The 10,403-nt window shown below is 35.0% G+C and overlaps 1 protein-coding gene and 1 pseudogene across 1 annotated transcript in view; both read right to left on the reverse strand.

Annotated features, from left to right (window-relative positions):
- Positions 1-1,425: 1,425 nt before the first annotated feature.
- LOC107707487 (rab15 effector protein-like) lies at positions 1,426-4,649 on the reverse strand (annotated as a pseudogene).
- Positions 4,650-4,720: 71 nt separating this feature from the next.
- LOC107707402 (liprin-beta-2-like) overlaps positions 4,721-10,403 on the reverse strand; it is a 58,035-nt gene continuing 52,352 nt past the window's right edge. Inside the window, exons 24-27 of the mRNA XM_016511390.1 lie at positions 7,266-7,323; positions 7,170-7,233; positions 6,820-7,008; positions 4,721-5,710 (exon numbers count right to left, since the gene is read on the reverse strand). Of these exons, the coding sequence (XP_016366876.1) occupies positions 5,507-5,710; positions 6,820-7,008; positions 7,170-7,233; positions 7,266-7,323 (515 nt within the window). The 3' untranslated portion in view covers positions 4,721-5,506. The remainder of the gene's footprint in view (positions 5,711-6,819; positions 7,009-7,169; positions 7,234-7,265; positions 7,324-10,403) is intronic.

Below are 10,403 nucleotides of genomic sequence, written 5' to 3' on the forward strand. Positions count from 1 at the left end.
TCATCTTAATACTTCTTTGTAAATTATTATTTGAAGTAACAAACCCATGGTTAATTTGCGGTTACCATGGCTACAAGAACCATGGATTTTGGTTTTATTCGTGTTAAAACCATGGCTAATTTTCGTAATGGAACATGGAAATTCAGAGAGAATATTAGATTCGTTGTTGGTGGTGAAATTACGCATTCGGGATAGTTTAAAAGAACTCGGGTCTAATCGGGTCCATTTGGGAAAAGCATGTTTATTTTAAATTACCCGAGACCCGAGGCCGCTAATACCGAACCCGACCCGTGTCTGAGGTACTCGTCGAAGTTTTGGACCCGAACCCGCTCGGGCCGCTCGGACCTCGGGAGTTGGTGCCCTACGCAAACTGCGTAGCCTATCCTGCATAGGCTATAGGGAGCGGCGGTAGCCTACTGCATATTATATTTAAAGTTGCTTAAGCGAAATCAAGGAGTTTAGATAAAAAATTAGGGAATTTACTTTAATACTTTTTTGTTTTTATTTCAGGAGTAGCCTACTCTTTACAGAGGCATCACCAGCGAGCTGCTTGACTTCTCAGTCCTCCAGATGGCCAAGCTGTATTAGGACTTTGTCAGCACTACACCCCCTCTGAGGATTCTGAGGAGTCACTCACTGATGGATGTGCCGTGCCGGGGCTAAGCAAGTTTCTGATGGGGCTATAGCCCCGCCACTGCGAGAGAGACGCGGACTCCTGCTGTAACTTTACCTGCTGGTGTCGCTGTCTTTAAAGTTTCTTTAGAAAAACGAGTGATTATACACTTGTTAATGTTATATTTTTGTAATATTGGCGTTGTTTAATTTTTGGTACTACAAATTTTTATCATCCAATATTTTGAGGAGACAGCGCCTCCCTTGCCTACTCGGAGGAAACGCCCCTGAGATGTACGTATGATGTAAGTAAGATATTCATTCATCAGAGTGCTTAAACTGAAGTCAGTCATGATGTTCTTTATAATGTAAATGTTCTTTGCAAGTTTTCTCTGTATAATTTACTCGCTGTTTGAATAACCGTGAAAGTAAAAACATTATAGTAACTTCCAGTGTTTTTATTAAATTATGATCAAGTTAAATACATATCCAGTCATATTAAAAATGTCTTATGACACCCATACTGTACTGGTACTTGCCTAAAAAGACAGGTGTATGATGTGCGTTATTACCAAATGGTGAGCTGCTTATTAGAATAAACCCACAAAATGGTAATAAACCTAGTAAGAACAGCTCAGCTGTTAGGTAAACTTAACAAGCATGGTCAGAGGATCGTCACCCTCCTTACCAACCACTGCTTGCAACATCTCACTTGGAGTGACAAAGCATTATGCACCTTTGAAGAAGTGATCGATAAAGACCAGGGGCCTTATTTATCAACAGTGCTATACGGCGCGTACATATTTACGCCAATTTTATTTTTTATAAATCCCTATTCCCTATTGCGTACGCAATTTCTATGCCCATTTTGTGCGTACGCAACGTTTATAAATGAGACCCCTGGTCAATCCTCACTTCCCCACAGCTGCTTGCAGATTGTTGCTCAGCAGCCCGTTAATGTTCCCCTCATCTTTTTGTCGCCCAAAAAAGAGGAAAAGCACGTAACAGTCTCTGCCGATGGAGGAGCAGAACTCCACCATCCTCTCAGCTGGAGTTCTTTCCACCACATCCATCCCGGCCATGCGCATGATGTCGCTGTAGATACCTAAAGACAGTTCCTCGATGTTCTTTCCGGCAGATGAAAAACCCGGACCAGGGGTTCTTGCTCGGCTGATCCAACACGGTCCAGACCCAGTGGGCACCGAGCAGGATCTTCTGTTCTGGGGTCATGGCCGTGCAGTTGATTCAGCAGGCTGCTGCGCTGGATGTAGGTCATCAGAAAGATCTCACTTAGGGTTGAAGGACTTGGGTGGAACTTGTTCTCCGGGTCCCTGAAAAGCAGATAGTCCTTTGTTCTGGATGAGATACTCCTTTGTTCTCTGATGCAGTCATTATAGAGGTGGATGAGGTCTGCCGAGGTGGTTTTGTTGGGTTTAGCCCATAAGGTTCTGAAAAAGCTGGTTTTGGCTTCATACTGGAGATCTGTTTGCTTCATTCCAGCTGGTCTAGTTCAAAGTGTGGTTTCCCTTATACACTGGAAATATTGATACATAATTATAATACTGCATTTTCCATTTAAAGTTTCTTCAAACTTTGCTTTAACTCACCAAAAGTCAGAATCAAAATAAATAAAATTTAACAGAAAAAAAAAATCATACAATTAAAAGAAAAACTATTTTTAATAATACTTTATATATTAATTCATTTTTAAAGAAATTAATATTTTTATTCAGCAAGGATGCAAATAGATTAAAAGAGACTTTGTAATGCTTGAATTTTTAAAACTGAATAGTTTTACACTGTCAGTAAGTTAAAAAAAGACATTAATGCTTTATTCAACAAGGATGAATAAATTAATGAAAAGTGATAGACATTATTTTCAAATAAATTGTTTTTATTAATCAAAGAATCCTGACAAAAAGTACCATGTTTTCCCCCAAAATATCTAACTGTTTTTAAATGAGATAATAATAATATAACCATTATTAATAATTAAGCACCAATATTAGTGGATAATAACTGAACTGCAAACCAATATGTTAGAATGAATTCTGAAGGATCATTTAACACTGAAGACTGGTGTAAAAACTGTAATATTTCACAATATTGTAACTGTATTTTTTTCTATTTCATATTTTGAACTGTATTGAACTGTACAAGAGACTTCTTTAAAAAAAATACAAAAATAATTATTAATATTATTCAAAATAAAATAGTTGACATCGCTAACATGACAGTTTGTTACAATAAAATAGCTGTCAATGGACACTGACATGTAAAATGTTGCCAGGTAAAATAACTCACCAATATTATCCTTTCCTTGGTATTGGTTGAGAGTGAACCTGCGGTCGGATTTTTCTTCTCTTCTTTGGAGTCCTGTTAAGATAAGTATGCTCATTTAAAGCTCAGCCGTCATATAAGGACCTCCCAAAGTTTGTCGGTTGGGTCATGGGACACATTGGACACGTAGGACGCTGGACAAGTCATCATACACGGCATAAAGCCCCCTACTACAACAAACCCCTTTTAACTCTTGGGGTGGATTTAACAGAGGTATAGCAAGCAAACAACCATTTCTGCTTGAAAAAACAAACTGCTTTTAACAAGCTTTGAAAAAAGATGAAGTAAAACAGCCTAAGAAAATGACAAAGTGTTCGTCAAACAGAAGGATTTACTCACATCCAGTTCCACTGGCTATATGAATACAATATTTTAAGAAAAACACAATGGTTGAGGTAGATGATTTCATCTATTGACAGAAAGGCTTTGTGAAAAGTGCTGTCTGCATATTACACAAAATCATTTTTTTGTTTGCTCTTTAACTCAGATCTGATTGTCATACAGTACATCATAACCTCATAATGCATCAAAAATAATTAGTAATACAATAACAAAAATAGTAGAGCTGTGTTCTTGAGCTGAATTATGTAGGATTGTGTTACACAGTTCAGGTCCTGAAGCTTTGAGGGTGAGGTGGGTTAGGTTGAGGTATGCTCTCGGCGGGACGGTGGAGTTAATGCGGCGCAGGCCGATCACACTATGGCAGTCTGGCTGCGTCTCATTCCTCTCAGCAGCTCGTCTCGGCTGAGTAAGTACTATAAGTGAGAGGAGGTGAGGGTGTCAGGATTAGTGTGAAGCTCTGCATAAGTTAAACCTAGTTAAGCAGAGTTAAACCTAAACTTTTCAATAACAGCTATGTGACACTAGGGCTGGGTGAAATGCTGAATATTCACTTTGATCATTTTGCTTAAAAAAAATAAAAATAATTTTAAGCAATTTGAATATTGCAGTTTTAAAATGTGATTTTTATTTGGCCATTAAGTGTATCATGGACCTTTTTAACATTTCTGGTGTTATATTGGTGCATATAAATACAAAATATAAATGTAATTTCCCCTTAATAATAGTTTCATCAGAATGATGAGTCTTACTACTTCTACTACTAAAAATATAATAATAATAAATACTATAAGTAGTATCAGTTAGAGCGTTATATTTAAACTATTATTATTATATAAATGTATATACATATATTTTAGTTATATTTCATTTGAAACTACAGCAATATTCACATTGCTTAATTATATAGTTTTTATTTTTAAAATTTGTAAATGTATCATTTTATATATACTGTATATTTCGGTTAACAAACTATTAGAATAATAATTTGTTAATAGGCACTGTAGAGTTAAAAAAAAAAAAAAAACTACTTACTGTGAGGTTGTTAATTCTCCTGGACAAGGCCTCGATCTGCATCCCTGATTCTTTAGTGTGCAACAGCTGGAAAGCCAAGATATCCATAAAATATATTGACATAAATAATGTAAGTTCATATTCATCTTTTGGTCATAGTAAAGTACAAATATATTTATTAATAGAAGGAATATTAAGCAGAAGCAACGGGTGATAATGAAGTGCAGATATTGTAAAGAGAGAGAAATGTATATTAGAATGTACCTGCACAAGCGCATGAAAGTCCTTTCCCAGCATGCACTTCTCCACGTTGTGAAAATGGGTGTTTGGTGGTGGCCAGATGCATGGATGACAGCAGGTTAATGCTTAATGTTTGCAAATCATGCATGTCAATGTCATTTTTCAAAGTTTGTTATTAAACATGTGTTGCAAGATGATTTATTTTTGAAATCATATACAGCCAAGAAAACATTCATCAAGAAAAAAAAAAGGACAATGATAAAATAAAGGGGGGGGATATAGCTATTCTGTGTGTTAACAAACAAAACAAATATCACTGTGATTGAGGAGGTTTATTGATTATGTAACGATATTTTGGGTTATATATCGTTACAGTATCTTCGACTGAAGAGGCAAGATTTCTACCTGTAAAAATACTCCTGTGCAGTTTATTGTATGAAAATAACCTCGTCTGATTATTTAAAATGTGCTGCTGAACATTTAATAGTAGTCTGTATGCTTTTTAAAAATTCACCATAAATATACCATTAAATTAATCCCTAAAATATGCAAATGTTGCACAAAATTGTACACACTGTCTTTTAAAACAGCACAAAGTAGATGTTAGGTTACAAAAATGGAATACTTGTTAGATAAATCTCATAATACATTTTTTTTTACGATTCACAGAAAAATTATATAGTCAAATGTATCCGACTGTCCATCACAGGATAAATGGCACTATTCTGGGAAAAGCGTTCTCTTAAACCCTGCTGCCTTTGTGAGATGATGTCATTTACATTACTAAACCCTTGGATCCATGTCTTCCTGCAGTGTCCATACTGCTGTCTTGTGTCCGTCAATGAGGGATGTTGGGATGTTATAAAATGGCACAGGTGTCGTTGTGAACTTGTCATGGGTTTTGTGGGATATGGGTGGAGGGTTATTGGCTGCAAGCTCAGCGGTGACGGCTAGCAGAGCATCAGATCTGTAGAGCTCCCACCTGCTCCTGTCTCTCTGGGTCCCTGTCAAAGATGGGGCTCAGGCCCCTGAAGCCGCTGTAGGGCCAGTTGGCCCCATTGAGCAGGGCCTGGGCTTGTGAAGCATCCAGAGGGCAGATGTAGTCAGTGGAGTCGTGAGTGCGCTTCTTACGGTGGCCAAAACTGGAGAAACCTATTTTACGTGGCTGAGGAACAACAAATGAAGAATAAAACACAACAGCATGATCTAATGCATCATCTAATGCTTACTTAAAGTTAATATTGAAAACACTTATAATTTAATAACACTTAAATCTTTAGCAAATTGAATATCCAAAATTAATATCTATTTTTCATACTGTACATTATAATGTTGTGATGCCCAAATTCACATTTAGTTTGATTTTGTTTAATTTTTTTTATTTACACAAAACAGAAAAATAACTTTTAAAAAAAATTTTTTTTTTTACATCTGACACTATATTATTATCACTACTACTACAAGCATTAATAATAATAATAATAATAATAAATCAGAATATTTCCACCAAATTTAATTATTTTTTCATTATTATTAAAATAAATTTTTACTTAATATTAAAATAATTAAAATAAATAAATAATTGTGTTTGATACTGGCACATTACAATTATTATTAATAATAATAATAAACTATTTTTTTCACCAAATCCAATTCATTATTATTAAATTCCACCAATGTCATAAATTAACTATTAAAATAAATGAATTAAAATTAATGAATTGAATTGGGCTGGATATCAGAAACTACCTTATGATACGATACGCATCTTGATTTGATAAACTGCGAATTATCAAATAATCATAATCAGATTGTGACAAAAGACCAAATAATGAATCTCCAGAATCAGTTTCAAAATAAAAAAAAAAGACTCAAAATAACAGAAAAATAATAAGAGACCCTTTAATGCTGTTTGTCATCTTTACCGGAAATAATTAATTTCATTTTAAACACACTCTTTCTATTATCAGGAAAATTAATGGCTCAACTGTCTAAATGATGACAGAAATGTTTCATCTAAAGCTTCATTGTGCTTAGTAAGTGTGTTACATACTGTATGAGCATTCGCTCAGCACATTTGGTCTAGATGGACTAAGCGAAATGGAAGTGTCAAAACACATGTGCTGCATCAGCTGAGATTAAACAGGAATCGGGCAGCTGAAGCATGTGTCTGTTTATGTCAGGGCTTCCGACTTCATTCAGCTGCAGGGATGAAGGTGTTTCTAAATATTTGGTCAGCAAATGTGAATCAAAGACAAATCTGCGATTTCTCACCCGGACTTTAGCGGTGGTGGTTAGCGGCGTGTAGCCTGATGATTCCAGGTACTCTTGTTTCTCCCACTGAGCCTGAGAGCCCACCAGCATGTTGAAATTAGTGGCCAGATGCCTCCTCAGCAGAGTCTTCTGAGGGGGGATGTTCAGGAGCATCGCCAGTGTGTCTGAGTTAAAACGAGGTTCCAAGATCTGTGAAAAAAGATCTGCAGTTACTATGCTGTTCTGAGTAGTTTTTAGTGTGCTGCTGTGCATTTGCTAGGGTGGTCTGGATGGCTGCTTGCTGGTTGTGAAAAGAGCCCATAAGAATTCATTTAGGAGTAGTAGGAGAACGTGTAACGTGAGTTACTCACTATGAGTCCTCCATGCACTCCGCTGCCTCTCAGGTTGGGAGCGTATTCTGCCAGGTCAGCTTGTTTATGCATATTGCATAGTAGGTGCTGAAATACCGTGCTGAGACTCTGGTGCCCAAGCAGGTGAGTCGAGGGCCGGCTGTGGCCCTGAAACCCCCTCGCTTGAAGTCAGAATCAGAACCGTCTGCAGGAAGACTGCCTGACTGGGTTCTCCTGATCCTATGAACCAGAGGACAAAAAAAAAATGTGTGGCCATATGGGCGAAATAAAGAATACAGTCAATAATATCACAAGCCACATTTCATGATGCAATCAAATCCTGAAAACTTTTGCCCTACACTAATTTCCATATTTCACATAATATCACTTAAAAATACATCAAAAACAATGCTTTTTTAAAAAAGCTGTCTTTAACCGATAAAAAAAAAAAACTCAAATACTCACTTTCCCCACAGTTTTAGAATGCCTTTCTGGTTCTTCTTGTGCTCTGGTGAAACAGGAGACTGCTGACCTGATTCTACTCCAGACGACATGGGTGAAAGGTCAGACAAGGTCGAGTCATCTGTCTTCTCTGCCTTTCCTGTGAACAGGAAGCAATCAACTTATTCAGTTTTGTGTTTCTGCATTTTCATAAGTTCACTATTGGACTGAACACACATTATTCTAGCTTTACCCACCAAGCACAAACTGATCATGCTTTCCCCGTGGTACTGCACCAAATTTTAGCCATGCAAGAGAGCAGAGGAAAAGAAAGCAAATACTTATGTCACTGAGGCTGCAGAGATGTTTTGAATTTTTACTTCTATAGATAAAGAAAAAAAGAGCTTCTTTTTAAACTAAGAGTAGAAGAAATTAAAATAATTTTAACAGCAATAATAAAAAAAATCTATACAATAATTTAACATTTTCTTACAACGTTTTAAAAAAATACACTAATTACATCAGCTCTTTTGAGTTTGATATTTGATAGAAAATATTTTTCTAAGAAGACTTTTTAAATATGTCAATTAATGAATCTATCAAGAATGAGTCTATGTATAGCATCAATTATTTAATAATAAATATTACTATATGTAGAAAAATGCACTATTCAATTAAATATGCATTCATTATTAAAAATAATTAATTTATATATTTTTTTTACACTATGTAAAATGTATAACTTTCACATTTATAACTGTTCCAGTGGAGAATGACGGAGGTAGTTTAAGTTTGAGAGCCCTGCTCTAGAGTAAATCAAGACTGAATAAATAAGCAACCAAAGCAGGGCAAATGCTCATAAACTTTTCTAGTTTTCAGCATCAGACTTCTGTAGCCTATATGAAACCCAAATGGATTTCTCCTTATTCCTTTTTTCCATATACAGTACATTATATTTGCATCACATCAAGTTTAAACTCAAAGTCTAATCTCTGAGTGGAGAGAGCGAGAGTGAGAGTGAGAGTGAGAGAGAGAGAGAGATAGAGGAAAAATAAAAATTCCCTGCTTTTAGCTTTAAAGAATCAGGATAGGAGAGCTTAGGTTAAATCCAATATGACACAGCAAGAGTGTGCTCTGTGGTCGCATGCAAACTTGAGATTGAGAGGACAATACCTAAAGCTGGAGCACTGGCGCTTCGGCAGCGATCTTCGCACCGAGTGAGAGAGGATAAACACATGCGGAGACAGTCGCACAGCCCGAGAGATGGATTAGTCAGAGAGAAAGAGTAAAAGAGAAGATACAGAGAAGCCCATGCAAAGACACTGTAGTGTTAAAAAAGGCTGAATAAGATGGTTAAACAGCTGTTATGGTCAAAAAGCTTAGAGGACAAAAGTATTCAGAGAATGGAAGAGCAAACAAGCACAATCACACCAGCTGAGGTTATACAGTATTAATAAGATCAAAGGTCGTATGATAAAAATTATGCCTGTGTCTGAAAGATAAAAATGCAGTCAGTATACAGAAACATCCTATTATGCCTAAAAATTACATTTATTCAGAAATGTCATTTTTTTTTGTATTTTTATTTTAATATTTTATATTATATATATAATTTTTTTTTTTTTTTTACTTAAAATACTAAAATAACTATATAAGCTAAATAAAAATTTATAAAAAACTATATAGACATATAAAAAAAAAACTAATTTTAAAATAAAAACACACTAAATTACCAAAATTTTAAAATAAAATAAAATAAAATTGAAAACAGAAAATCTAAAAATAAAATCCAAATCAAAATATTCAGCAAAATTATAATAGTATATCAATCATTCTAAAATAACAAGAAAACAATGTAGGTCTGTACTATGTGTTATTGATTAGAGGGTGAAAATTGTTTCTAAATTATATGTCAGGTGATTGAAGGTGAGAAAAAAAAAGAGGTCTTGGTGTCATCTCTGATGCTACAAGGTCATATTTTAGTATGGTTTAGCACATTTTTGCATAACTCAGCAGTGTAAAAACACCTTTAATTTGTAATATGTGTTTCACAATCATCAATTCGTGTTGTTCTGTCAGAATCACATGCATCAGATGGATCTGGAGGAGATCTTTATTCCTTGGCTAGAATGGATGTGGATCGGTTGGCCGTGCTTTTAGATATATGGACATGTGAAACAGAATTTCTGGAGCACAAAATCCAGGTATGTGTCAGCTGATTGCAGTTAAAAGTCATGTTTAATGATGCTATACACTACTGTTCAAAGGTGCCATTCATTTGATTAAAGATACAATAAAACAGTAATATTGTGAAATATTGTTACAAAGGTTTTCTATGTGAATATATTTTATAATATAATTTATTCCTGTGATCAAAGCTGAATTTTCAGCATCATTACTCCAGTCTTCAGTGTCACATGATCCTTCAGAAATCATTGTAATATGCCGATTTGCTGCTCAAGAAATTTCATTTTTATTAATGTTGAAAACAGTTGTGCTGCTTTATATTTAAAAGAAGCTGTGATATATTTTTTTCAGAATTCTTTGAGGAATAGAAAGTTCAAAAGAACAGCATTTATTGGAAATATAAATCTTTTGTAACATTACAAATGTCTTTAACTGTCACTTTCGATCAATTGAATGTATCCTTTGCTGATTAAAAGTTTTAAATTCTTTAAAAAAAAAATAATGTATCAGTTTCCACAAATAATATTACACTGCAAAATGGTTTTTAACATTAATTATAATAAGAAATGTATCTTGAGCAGCAAATCAGAATGATTTCTGAAGGATCATGTGACACTGAAGACTGCA

Source organism: Sinocyclocheilus rhinocerous, unplaced genomic scaffold (genome assembly GCF_001515625.1).
Source record: "Sinocyclocheilus rhinocerous isolate Xijiao unplaced genomic scaffold, SAMN03320098_v1.1 scaffold534, whole genome shotgun sequence".
NCBI lineage: Eukaryota > Metazoa > Chordata > Actinopteri > Cypriniformes > Cyprinidae > Sinocyclocheilus > Sinocyclocheilus rhinocerous.